The sequence below is a fragment of the Triturus cristatus genome, chromosome 7, assembly GCF_964204655.1.
Source record: "Triturus cristatus chromosome 7, aTriCri1.1, whole genome shotgun sequence".
NCBI classification, from domain to species: Eukaryota; Metazoa; Chordata; class Amphibia; order Caudata; family Salamandridae; genus Triturus; species Triturus cristatus.
This window is the reverse complement of record NC_140590.1, coordinates 771,522,732-771,535,970: the sequence shown is the minus strand read 5'-3', so window position 1 is coordinate 771,535,970 and position 13,239 is coordinate 771,522,732. Positions and strand designations below refer to the sequence as shown.

Genomic DNA, 13,239 nt, shown 5'->3' with positions numbered 1-13,239 from the left:
TGAAATGACCGTCCCGCTTCCTCCTCCCAGAGAGTCCGTAGGGGTTCTAGTAGTGGAGGTGCCAATTCCCTGATCGATTTGTACAACCATGTGGTAAGATGGCGGCCTGCTCCCATTCGTAATATTGTGTGAAGGACTGGGTGTGAGGGGGGCTCCCCTAGTGTGAGGTTGTAGTACGGTCGGTAGTGGCTGAGGAGTTGGCGGTGCAGTAAGAACTGACCTGGGGGAGGTCGTAGTCGTCAGCGAGTTGTTGGAATGGTCTAAGTTGTCCCTCTTCGAATAGTATTTCTGCTTCGGCGATGTCTCTGGATGTCCATTCCTGGAGCATTGCAGGAGTAAAAAACTGGGTGTGTTTGGGCCTACTAATGGCAGTAATGGTGTATATGGGGGTCGGTCTGATGTCATGCGGTGTATGCGGTGGATACATTTTCGGGCTATTTCCACCTGGAGGGGGTAGGTCCTTGTGGGACGGAATCCCGGTATGAGCAGGCGGTGCAACTCTGGTGCCGTCACCCGGCCTGCGGCAGTGTATGTTTTGGATGTGTACCTATCTGCCGTCCAGTAGGAAAGCCACTGAAGCTGCGCCTCCAGAAAATAGGCTTCGAAGGATGGAGCGCCGAGGCCTCCCTGTGTCGTGGGTAGTTTTAATTTTGCCAGAGCAATCCTGTGTCGTCCTTTACCCCATATTAGAGAACTAAGGAGTGAGTCCAAATCTTTAAAGTAGGATCGGGCGGGATTACTGGAAGGTTGGTAAAGTAGTAGAGCAGTCGTGGAACCAGTATCATTTTAGCGAGAGCTACACGAACGATCGGGGCCAGTGGGAGACACCGCCAGAACCCAATTGTGGATCGTATACTGGCGAGTACCCTACGGTGGTTGCCCTCGAAGATGTCGGTGGGGGAGTGGTATAGGCGGATCCCAAGATATCGGGGGGCTTCCGAGGTCCAACTTATTTTCTGGTCGCCAATCCAAACTTCCTGGGGGGAGCGCTCGGGTGTAGCGGGTACACCATAGATTTATCCCAGTTCACTTTTAGGCCCGAGGCGTTGGCAAATTCTGTCAAGGCGGTCTCGAGCGAGCAGGGTGAGATCTGCGGTGATGTCCCGTATATAAAGAAGGTCGTCAGCATACATAGATCCACAATGCGTGGTATCTGCGAGTGGAATGCCCCAACCTTGTCCCTCCTGGCGGAGATGGATAGCTAAAGGTTCAACAGCGAGCGCGAATAATGATGGTGAGAGGGGGCAACCCTGTCGTGTGCCCCTAGGTGTCGCGAATTCCGGGGAGATGTAGCGTCTGAGGCGGACCCGGGAGGTGAGTTTGGTATATAGAAGGCGGGTGTAAGCTATGAGAGTGGGTCCAAGTCCAGCACGTCTGAGGACTGGGAAAAGGAACTGCCATGTTAGGGTATCGAAAGCCTTTTCGAGGTCCAAGACCAGGCACGCCGCCCGGGGAAAGCGGTCGCCAATCTGATCCTGGATGTGAAAAAGACGGCGTATGTTCTGAGAAGTATTCCTGCCCGGGACGAATCCGCACTGGTCTGGGTGCACTAACGGGCGTATAATTTGGGAGTATCTATCCGCTAAGATTTTCCCTAGGATTTTACAATCGGCTGTGAGAAGCGTGATAGGCCGATAAGAGGCTAGGAGCTGGGGGTCACGGTTGGGTATCGGGAACGTTCTGATCACTGATTCTCTCATGGATCTGGGCAGCTCGCCGGATTGTAGCGCTGTGTCCAGCACTGTCAATAAGCAGGGGGTCAGTTGGGAGGCAAAGGTGGCGTAGTACTCGAGTGGAAACCCGTCTAAGCCTGGGGCTTTGTTACGGGCAAGGGCTCGTATAGTGTATGTAATCTCAGTGGTTTGTATCTTCACATCCAGATCCGTCTTATCTGCATCAGATATCTGGGGGAGGGGGAGGGGGTCTAGGAAGTGGTTAACTGCCTCCTGTTCCATTGAGAGGGGGTTACTGTAGACCGCCGAGTAGTGTTGGTGGAATGCCTGAAGGATCTCGTCCTGAGATTGTACCAGGGTGCTGTGAGGATTTATTATTGCGGTGATGGGCCGCACCTCCGTGTCTTGTTTAGCTAGCCACGCTAACAGTGTGCCTGTTTTGTCGCGGTCTTTATGCATCCGGGTCGCTTAGGCCCGAAAGTTGTGACGCCGAAGGTCCGCACATGCTGCCTGGTACTCTGATTTGGCGTGGGCGATTTGTGTCGCCGCTGCCACTGACTGGTCGGCGGTCTTAGTGGCAGTTGCAAGACGCTTTTCCGTTTTGTCAAGGGCCTGCTCCAGGGTGTGCTTCGCCCGACTCTCTATTTAATGCATTCCCCTCGGGCCACCACCTTAAAGCTGTCCCACTCAATTAGGACTGATGATGCGGTCCCCGTATTGTGAGTAAAGTATTCTTGAATGCTACGTCTTTGCTCGTGCGTGAAGACTTGGTCTCGTGATAAGCGCCATGTGGGGACAGGGGGATGTGGGGGTCTCCACTGAAGACTTGAGAGGTGCATCATGATCTGAGACAACCCTGCCTAGATAATCTGAGTGACATATTTGCGGGAGAAGTGTTGCCGTACATAGGAAACGGTCGAGCCGGACTCGTAGGTTGTGGGGGATGGAGTGGAAGGAGTAGATGCGTGTTTGAGCGTGGTGCAGTCTCCATGCATCCGTGAGCGACCAGTGTGCGACCCATGCCTTGAATCGCTCAATTTGCCTGTAAGTGGGGGAGTGTGGGAGCGGGGGGTGGGATCGGTCCAGTCCTTTGTCCAGGATACAATTGTAGTTCCCCCCCCCTCTCTCCCCCCCCCCCCTTAGTATCCAGGGTACATGTGTGAATTGGGCTACGGTTTTCGTGAGTCGGTCCCAAAATTTGTCCTGGTCAACGTTCGGGGCATACACACTTCCCAGGAGGACAGCCTGACCATCCAAGAGTCCCTCTAGTAGGGCGAATCTGCCCTCCCCATCCACCACCCGTCTGAGCTCCCGGAACGGGGTCCCTGGGCGAACCCAAATCAGCGCCCTTCGGGCAAATGATGAGTAGGTTGTAGCACATATGAGGCCGCGCCATTTTGCGTGTAGCTTGCCTGCTTCTGTTAAGTCGAGGTGGGTTTCCTGTAAAAATAGAATGGACGCTTTCTGCCGCTTCGCGTATGCATAGATCGTTTAACGTTTACTTGGGGTGTGTAGGCCGCGTGTATTCAGTGTGAGTATGTTTATGTCTGCGTTTTTTCGTCACCGTTGCCATGGGCAGTTTATGTTGTGTGTGTGTGTGTGGGTCGGGTGAGGCACCCACTAGATAGGTCAGTAAGTGGTCTCCTAGGGATACGCTGCGCTTGGGGAGAGTAGATGAAGGGTGGGCCTGGCCGCTCAGGTGTTCTACTGTGTGGAGTTCCATGACGTAATGGGACTTGTATGAACTGGGATGTGAACAACGTGTGGGGGTTCGGGAAACAGTCCCAATACAAAGGACTCATCGTTCGGGAAACTGTGTGTCCAAACTTCCTCCCGTAACAGTGGGAGGGATAACTGCTCTATATGATGGGGGGTGACGACATGCAAGTGCTAGGCCGTGCGCTAAACGGGCATGCAGAAGGATCAATGCGCGTCGCTTGCAGGGTATCAAACTTTACTCTCTTGGCAGTGGGCATGTAATGGACATTGCTCATAAGGATACAGTCTGGCAGTTTTTTTTACTGGACTGTTTCAAGGTGAGGAAGGAGAGGCTTGTCCATCCAGTAGTCCTTCTGCAGTTTGTGGAGTGACGTAGGGTGGTGCCACTGAGTCAACTCCCGAGGTGGTGTCATTGCTGTCGTTTTCACCTTCCAATGAGAAGAGATGCGGGGGCCGATCTATGGGCTCCAAGCGCTGAGTGGAGTGTAAATCAATTACTACTTGCAAAGCTTCGCGCCTCTCCTTCATGATCTGTTCTAGATCAGGCGAGTCGTGGGTGCCATTTGCCATTTTTGTCTCGGTGTTGCAGTTTTTCATGGGGCGCTTTCTAGCACGGAAAGTTTTGAGAGGTGAGCCACGTTGGGGGTGTGTGTCGGGTGCCCGTGTACAGTGTTGGTCTGCCCAGTCATGTGCGGCCTCTGCGGTCGTGAAGAAAGTGGAGGAGCCATTGTGGAGGCTCTTGAGGCGGGCCGGGAAGAGCAGAGCATATTGAATGTTGTTTTCACGCAGTCTCCGTTTCACTTCCAGGAAGGATGATCTTTGTTGCTGCACTGCCCGGGCATAGTCCGGGAAGATCATTATCTGTTTGTTCTCTACCCACAGCGGCGCTGCCAGTCGCGCCGCCCGAAGTACTGCATCACGGTCCCGGAAGTGTAGGAATTTAGCTAACAGCGGCCTGGGGGCCGCGCCAGGTGGGTGTTTTCGGGCGGGCAGCCTGTGGGCTCGTTCAATTGAGAAGAACGCTGTTCGGTCTGATGTTGGGGTGAAGGATTTAAGCCATGTGTCCATATAGTCGATGGGGTTTGCTCCCTCGACGCCCTCCGGTATTCCCAGCACTCGGATGTTACAGCGTCTCGAGCGGCCTTCCAAGTCCTATGCTCGCTCCTCCACCGCGGATAAGCGAGTGAGAATTCCTTGGAGTGTCGTCTAGTGTTCCTTTAGTGTTGGCTGCATTTCCTTCAGCGCCTGTTCCTCAGCTTTTACCCGGTCAGCAAGTTTGCGGTGATCATCTCGGAGGAGGTTGACATCGGTCGCCAATGTCCCGGGTCTTTCTTCCATGGATAACCGGGACAGTTCGATGGCGGCGAGGACTTTGTCCAGTTTGTCCAAGATTGATAGGTCCGGTGAAGGTGCTGTACTGGGGGACCAATTTGAGGTTTTCGGCATATTTTCCGGGGCAGTTTCCGGTACTGCGTTGTGCTGTGCAGGCTTTGGTTTCCCCATCTTCGCCCTGTGTGGAGGGGGGGGCGTTGCTGCTGGATGGGTCTTGTAAGTCCTTGGAGGTGTTTTAAGTCAGTAAATGAGAGGAGCGGGGCCCTGCGATGTCGGTGGATGGCGGGAGCGTGTCCCCGACAAAGGAGACGGTCCTCGATGGTATTCTGGTTCCCACACTCCGTCGTGGAGTCCAAGCGGGGGGTGGTGCAGGACGGTCCGGGCGTAGAGATCGCCTCTGTCAGGTTTGGGGAGTTGTGGGTGATTTGCTCCTAGCGTTAGTCCGCCCTCGTGAAGACCGCGCGTATTCTCGGTGGTACGAGTGGGTCAAATAAATATTGGAGGGTCACGTGTGTCGCCCCAGTGGGTTGAGGACTCGTCCCTTGCAGGTTGAGGGGCTATCGCTGCAGTCGCCGTACGATCAGGGCCCTCGCTGGGGTTTGCTATGGAGTCGGGCGTCATGCTGGTGGCCATGTTAAGGTCAGGCAAAGTCCGTTTTCGGGTGGTTGAGGGACCCAGGATCACGTCGCCCCTGCTGAAAGTCGTGGTCCCTCTTTGACCCCACTATGAGCCAGCTATGCTAGGTACCTGGAATGTCCTGTGAGGGGTTCAGAGCCCGCTACCGTCTCACGCCGTGTGCTGGCACTCTCCGGTATTGTGGTCTGTCGCGCTGGCCCTCACCGATCTCTGGCGCCGCTTGGGGCCCTGGGGAGGTTCGCTGTTGGTCCGCTGTGTCCAGATGGCGGGTCGGACTAAACGCGGTGTGTCAGCTCCCCTGGTTGCTTCCTGAGGGGCTGTTGCTGCGGTCGACGCGGGATCAGCGCCCTTGCCGAGGGTGTTCAGTGAAGTCAGGCATTATGCGGGTGGCCATGTGGAGGTCAGGCAGGGTCAGATGCGGGTAGTTGGGAGGCCCAGGATCACGCTGCCCCCGCCGATATCCGTTGCTTCCCCGTGGTCCCACTATGAGCTAGGTGCGCTGGGTACCTGGGATGTCCAGTGGGGGTCGAAGCCCGCTTCAAGCTTGCGCCGGGTGCACGGTGTTCAAAATGGCGGGTGGATCGAGGACGCCGGCAATCGCCTGCACTGTGGCCTTCTGTGTAGTCCTTAGCCGGTTCGCTGCAGGTCCACGGCGTCCGGATGGCGAGTCGGGCCGGGCGCGATGTGTCAGTGTCCCTGGGCCCCTCCTCGCGCCGCCGCTGGGTCCGCTCGGAGGACTCCCGGCGCCATTTTAATATCTGGGGTGCGGTACGGGTGGCTCAGTATAGAGAAGCCCTGGTCAGGAGTTGTGAGTGCTTTCGAGCTTCCGTATGTACCGCACCTCCATGTGGACAGGTTCCGACGTTTCTGGGTCCGTTTGTCGTCTCGGCGACGCTCGTGATTAGATGTTAGAGGCGCCTGAGCATGGAGCCTCAGCAATGCACTTCCGCGATCGTGGCTTGCTTAGCCACGCCCCCTCACATACGACACCTACTATAGCAAACTTATGGCTTGGAAACTTTTGGGTCTGATTTCCAAGGAGGAATACTTTTTCCTCAGGAACAATACACCCACAACTCCGGTGATGTATTTCATCCCCAAACTACATAAAAATCTGGTCAAACCACCTGGACGCCCTATTCTCTCCGCCAAAAACAGTTTAATCGAAAACACATCTCAATACATTGATCATTTCCTCCAAGAATTCGTCCAATCCCTACCATCATATTTAAAAGATACAGGTGATTTCTTGGCAAAAATGCATAATTTTCAAGGGCAACCCGACTTTCTACTGATGACAATGGATATTACGGCGCTCTATACGAGCATCAGCCATAGAGATGGTCTGAGGGCGGGACAACACTACCTCAGGAAAAGACCAGCTACACAAGAGCAACACAGTAGAATGCTCATGGACATGATAGACTTCTGTCCAAATAATAACATCTTTTTTTTTCAGATCACTCTTTACCAGCAGTTACGGGGAGTTGCCATGGGGGGCCAGTTTCTCCCCCAGCTATGCCTGCCTCCACATGGGCTGGTGGGAGGAACTGGTCCTGCACAGAAAATTTGAAAACACTCTGAAGTCCAATGTGAAATTGGTTTCGGCGTGTTTCCTTCAGGCGGCCAGACCGCCGGTGGTGCCGAGTCTGCAGCGCTTCGCCGCGCACTACTGAAAATTAATCCAAAGTGCTTCCTGCCCAATAACAAGAAACCTCGGTACTCCAGTTTTGGTTGCAAAGCACCGAAACGCGTTGGCGACTCTGATACTGGATTACATCTTTATTTGCAAGCAAAACTGGAGTGCTGAGGTTTTCTGTTATTGTGCAGTAAGCTCTTTGGATTCATATATACAAACTTTGTTTTTTTTTTAGTACCATAAAATTTCATGAATCCCTAGTGAGGAACACTCCATTTCCTGTATAGTTTATTGCCATGTAAAAGTACAAAACGCTATCACACCACTGTAAATTCATGTAATGTTAGCAAATTATTAGTACCTTCTATTTACGTGTCGGCCTTTTGTCCCTGAAAATCACCACCATCTGGAAGGAAAAAAACAACACTTTTGAGTCCTGGCTAGATAGGAATTTTGCATTTCTTGAAATCACTATTTTACAGTGTCCTACTTTGAGTACTCTTTCGGATTCCTTGCCTAGGTATTTCTCTTATAAAGCTGCTGTTAAGCGTTAAACTTGATTCATATATATCTGAACCTGAGAGCAAACCTAATAAGCTAGATATTTTGCAGGAGTGGTTGTTGCAACTACATTATTATTTATATTTTTTTAATGCTCCTGTTTCTTGACATAACCATTGTCTCTCTTCTTCTGCAGGGCAGTGTAGGATGTAGCACAATGCCACCTGAACCTGTCATGGCATCAGCTCAGTGTGCTGAGCTGGGCTGAAGAATGAACTTCTCTTGCCTTTGGCTTAGCAAAATCTGTTTCCTGGTGTCTGTGATCTTTTGCACTTTTCTTCTGCTATTCATACCTAAAACTAAGACTCCCTGGAGGCCCAGAACCTACCCGCAGCCACGAGCACCACCTTTGTTTAATGCCACCTGTGACAAACAGTTCGCCCTCCCAGGAATTGAACATGCACAACAGAAACATCCGACGCATACTACAGACATCACACATTTTGAAGACAATGGTAACGTAGAGGACTGGAGGGCCTACATCCTGGGCAGAGAAAACCCAGATGAGAAACCTGGCGGTCCTACAGATAAACTCGAAGAAAAGAAAAGTGTTCTGACTTCATCCGTTAACTCATCGAAGGATGCTATAGAGTTTGAGGACCTCTTTATTGCTGTGAAAACTACAAGGAAGTACCACAAAACGCGCCTGGACTTACTTCTGCAGACATGGATATCAAGAGCCAAGCAGCAGGTATTGCAAGAAAATCCAATTATTCATATACATTGGCTTTGCTTAACATCTTTTATACAGTCTTTTGTAGTTTTTCTAAACACCCTCCTGCCTTGCTTAGTTTTCTCAGCAGACTGTACTCTAACCTAGCAATATTGATTCTCTCTTGCAGTCTCTTTACATGTTAGGTACTTTATAACCGGGCCCATGTAATTTAAAAGTAAAGAGGTCTTTACTTGTAAATGACACAGTCTTGTAATTCATTTTCTTGTACAGCATGGATCAGTGTTCTCTGATTGGGAGCAAAGCATCCTTTGTAAAAGTACATCCGCAATGCTTGCTAAGATTGCAGAGTGCACTTGATTTTTTCAAGGATGGAAGCAACTGCTGCCTCCCCCCCAAGCTATGTATTCCTTAGTGAGATTAAAAATAACGCTGCTTTGGGTTTGTAATCAGCTAAATATTGAAATGTGTATGGATATTCAACCTCCGCTTGTGTTTTGACTGAAGTCCAATTACACTTGTGATGATGTGTTAAGAGTGTTGTGTTCTGGCACTAGTCTCAGTTGTCTGTCTTATACATTGAGCTGTGTGTATGAGTTGGGTGTTCCTTTGTTAAGAAAAAATGACTTTGCAAGTAATACATGCATCTCCTTGGCCAATAGACATGCCCATTTCCAATGGACGTAGGGACTGAGGGTAGTCTGTGTAGGACTGGTGTTTATTTGTAGCAAGAACTTTTGAATTTTACAGTAGCAGCCTTTCTGGTATAGCTGGGCTGTGTTAGATCTTTGTTAGTAGATCTGGTTAGTGGTTTTGTTTAATGTTAGTGTGTGGTGTATCATGATGGAAAGTTATGTTGTGAACAGAATAATAAACAATTATATGGCATCTTTAAAGAGGCTGAGTATTAATTGAATAAAAGAGTCCACATAAACCCATTCAATATATGCATAAAATCAATGGAAACAATATGCACTATTTCAAAAAACAATCTAAACTTAGTGAGTTTGGACGTTTGGAGATAAAATCTGGCATTGACCATCTATTCAATATTTCCAACTGCTGTAGAATTTGTATGACTCTAGCAATCTAAAGAAGTTCGAATTAGGAACTAGAGATGTCACGTCTAGTGAAAAGGGTAAGATAAAGAATGAATTAACAGAAGCTGCAGAGCAGGAGTAAAACATCTTAGCCTTAATTGCATTTAACTGGCCAGTTCAGAAACATTAGCTTTAATATTCTGTTTATATTAATTTCAGCTCTGTTTTGCAAATTAAACAAACTTTGTAAAAATATCTTCAGAAATAATATTGGTTCTAAGAGTAAAACAAAGTATATGCTCTTGCAGCCGTTGACAGATCTTTTGCTGTTGCTCTATGTCTTTCCTCTTTTGTTGTTGCCGTATGTCTTTTCTCGAAGGAGTGCCAGACTGCAAGGGTAATGTAAGGTAAGGGAAATGAGCATTGATACCCTGAATGCTGGAATGAAGTCTGACTGTGTGCACTGAAAGAGCAAGAAAGGCCAGTCTGGTGAGTCAGGGTGCTACAAGGAGGAATTAACAGTTGGAGGCTGGGTAGAGGGATTTGCTCTATGTTGAGGCAAACGTAGAATGAGTGGAGAGTGGATTTTCAGAGTCAGAATCCTTAACAGTGTCATCGAAAGAACACCAATGAAACTGCTTATCAACTAGGACACTGTCCGTCTGTACCCCTCCCCCGTCTCCCCCCGGCAACAAGATGCAGGTACACCCAGGTGATCAGTGAGAGGGGCATTTTCAAGGAGCGATTAAGATAAACATGCAATTTGGTCTCGCATTTGTGAAAGTTAAAGGTATTGGTGTTGTAAATGACAAAGTGTTTTACCTACTAAAGGAAAGAACATGTAAACGGTACCTTTTTTTTTTTTTATTTTTATTTTTTTTTTTTTTTTTTTTTTACAGTGTGCAAAAGCCCATTTATAGATAGAGGAGTAGCAACAAGGGTGCAGCTCCTGAGCCCTTTTGATGGTAAAAAAATTAAGTATTAAAAAAAACTGTATAGGGAGAGTGGGCAATGGATTAGATGGTGGGGGGGGTTGATGGAGCGCATATACATTGCTGCCAAGCGACTGCTTCCAGTACGCTGGCCACAACAGATGGACTAAATGTGTTCCTCGCAATATATGGGCGCTGTGCTTTTTAGGTCGAGGGAAGTCCGGAGATTTAATGTTTTGGAGAAGAGGGGCTTGAACCCGCCCCTCTTCTCCCCTCTTCTCCATTGGCTGGCCTCTTAAATGCTGGCCAGCCATTGGAGAAGAGGCTTGGTCTCTCCGAACAGGCCCCGTCCTTTTCGGATTCAGGGGCGTGTTTCTGCTACTTTTCTAATTATCTCCTCCAGCCAATGGCAAGAGGAGAGAACAGAATAACACGCCCCCGAATCCGGAAACTCCTCTGCCTTTCTCCGAGGCATTTCTGCTTCGCCTCGGAGAAAGGCAGTGGTGTGCTTGTCTTCACATTCGGATCCCTGTTTTTGCAAGACGCAAGACGTGTAGCTTGTTCCTAATTAGAGACGGTCAGAGAGAAGAAGGAGTGAGTATGAGGCACTGATCCCCCGACCACAAAGCTGCAGACTTCCTCCTCTCCATCGACGCGTTGTTTCATCACTCGCTGGACACTTTCTCCATTTGCAATCCCCCTTCTCACGCACTTTACATATGTCTCAGTCAACCCTTCTCCCCACTCAACCTTTCTTCTCCCTTCCTCCGTTCGTCTCTGCGCCCCTCCCCAGCTTTCGTTTGCTTTTGTCTCCCTTCTTCGCTTGTTTTCTACCCTTTCATCCCAGGATGGGGGTATTTTCTTTTATCCATTTCTATTCATATTTTTTAAACTGCAGAGTTATTTAAAACTTTGTGGTTCTTGTTTTTTCTCTCATTTCACTGCACAGTATTTGAATGAAACTCCCAGTTCAATCCGAGAAACTGGCGGCAGGCACCCGCGGGTTGGCTGTAGGATCGCGGTGGCCAGCTGTGGAAGGCCAGAACCGCCCCCACACACACACCGAAGACTTGTTCATTCTGATGCTAACAGACCACCTCCCTCCAAGGCTCGCTGCCCCCGCCTGAGGTACGGGGAGGGAGGGGATCACCACATGGTGTGCGTCCTCCGCCCCCCAATTGTCATTCTGCAGAGAATGAATGGGGCCAATACATGGCCGGCTCGGGCCCCCTATCACCTGCAGCTGGCGCAGTCTATTGGGTAGAAGAACCAGCCCAAGGATGAGGGGGGCTGGATCCACAGAGGGGAAAAGGGCCCATAGCTCTCCTCTGCCACCGGCCCCTCGGGCACCGACCCTGCCCTCAGGAGTCACAGGTGATTAAAGGTGGAGGTGCGTGGGGGCGCCTGGGCTGGAAGGGTGATGGGAACCCCCATTCCAGGAAGTCAACCATTCACGAACACATCCTGAGATGAGGAGACAAAACAGACTCGTCGTTCAGACATCCAGCGGTGCCAGCTGCTCACTTCCGGTGGAGGGGAGCTCATGGGTCACTGCGTGCAGCTGCAGGACTACGTCATGGAAAATGAACATTAGTCTTGGAGGCTGCACCCACCGGGCGCGCTGAAGCCATGCTCTTTTCATGCCCTCACCGACCCCACCAACGGACACATATGTTAAGGCATAACCAGGGTCGCAGGAATTATGCGGCAGGCGAGGCTCAAGCTATGCGGCAGGGTTGAGTAAATTACGCGGCATAATGCTGCATAATTGGTAATAGTATTACTTAATTATTTCATCATTTTCATACTTGGTAACCGTCTGGGCATTGGTTGTGCCACACCAGAACCAGTTTAATACCCAAATATAGTGATAAGCAAGAGAAAGGTGACCAGTACGGCTTTCAAAGGGCCTTCCACCACGCAGCAACACGTGCCACTGCATCTTTAGCCACTTTGAACCGTTCGAGCAACAAAAATGTTATTTTTTGTTAAAACCTGCAGAATATGTGGCAGATGATGGATTATGTGGCAAATGCTGCAAATCTATAACTATGCGAAAATCACTGCAGCCGCACTATCGCATAATTCCAGTGGCCCTGGGTATAACGGTCCCTAGCAGGAGCGGGAAAAGAGAAAACAGTAGCACTGGATTCTTGCACTCTACCTCATGAGTTCAGAGGTCAAGGGAGAAGGGAGGCTGCAGGCGGCGTGCAGCGCCAAAATGTCAGAATTAACATGTCATTAGAACACTAAGCTTGATCATAATGACATTAATACTTCAATGGGAATTTCTGCGTAAGTACCTTGAAACAACACGCGTGCAACAACACCTCTTCCTGTGTAGAATTACTACCTCAAGCTTCGTCACTCCAGGCTCTGCTGAGGAAGAGGAGGACAGCATCTACCCGACTTCTGAAAACTGCAAAATAAGGTATACCCTGAACAGCCTGTTCCTACTCCTAGCAATGTGTCATGCATACGTGCACATATCCTATGATCAGTTTGAGATACCGTCCTGTTACGTCACAAGAGCCTTTAGTAGGGCACACAACTCCAGTCTTAAGAGTGCAGATAACTGTTATAATGAATGTAGAAAATGAAGAGGGCCAACTCATGTCAACGCAAGCATCAGTTGAAGAGGTGTACAGATGTACATGTTCAAGGAAAAATACAGACCCAAGCTATCTACAGTACATGAATAAAACAAGCATTTGGAATGCAATAGGTCTCGCTTTTACGAGAGTTTGAGCTATCGGCATTGTGAATGACGATGCCTTTTATTTATGCGTGGTTTTTAAAACAGATAAAAGGCATTGACATTGTAAATAACAATGCCGTTTCTTTAAATGTTTTAAAAACAAAAACAAACAAAAATACTGTCATGAGCAATGCCAATAGCTCTAACTTTAACAATGCCGAGACCGTTGCATTGTAAATGCTTGTTAAGTTCTAATTCCCTGCTATAGAAGCAGCGTACTACAACGCACTATGAACCAACTGACACTGTAGTTTTCTGACACAGGGAACGAGGCGC

General features: G+C 49.5%; 1 protein-coding gene across 2 annotated transcripts in view; it reads left to right on the top strand.

Annotated features, from left to right (window-relative positions):
* The window catches only part of RFNG (RFNG O-fucosylpeptide 3-beta-N-acetylglucosaminyltransferase), a 142,567-nt gene that overhangs the window by 15,402 nt on the left and 113,926 nt on the right, over positions 1–13,239 (top strand). For both annotated transcript variants that reach the window (XM_085617562.1, XM_085617563.1), the window contains one exon: positions 7,697–8,251. In XM_085617562.1, the coding sequence (XP_085473688.1) occupies positions 7,772–8,251 (480 nt within the window). In that variant the 5' untranslated portion in view covers positions 7,697–7,771. The remainder of the gene's footprint in view (positions 1–7,696; positions 8,252–13,239) is intronic.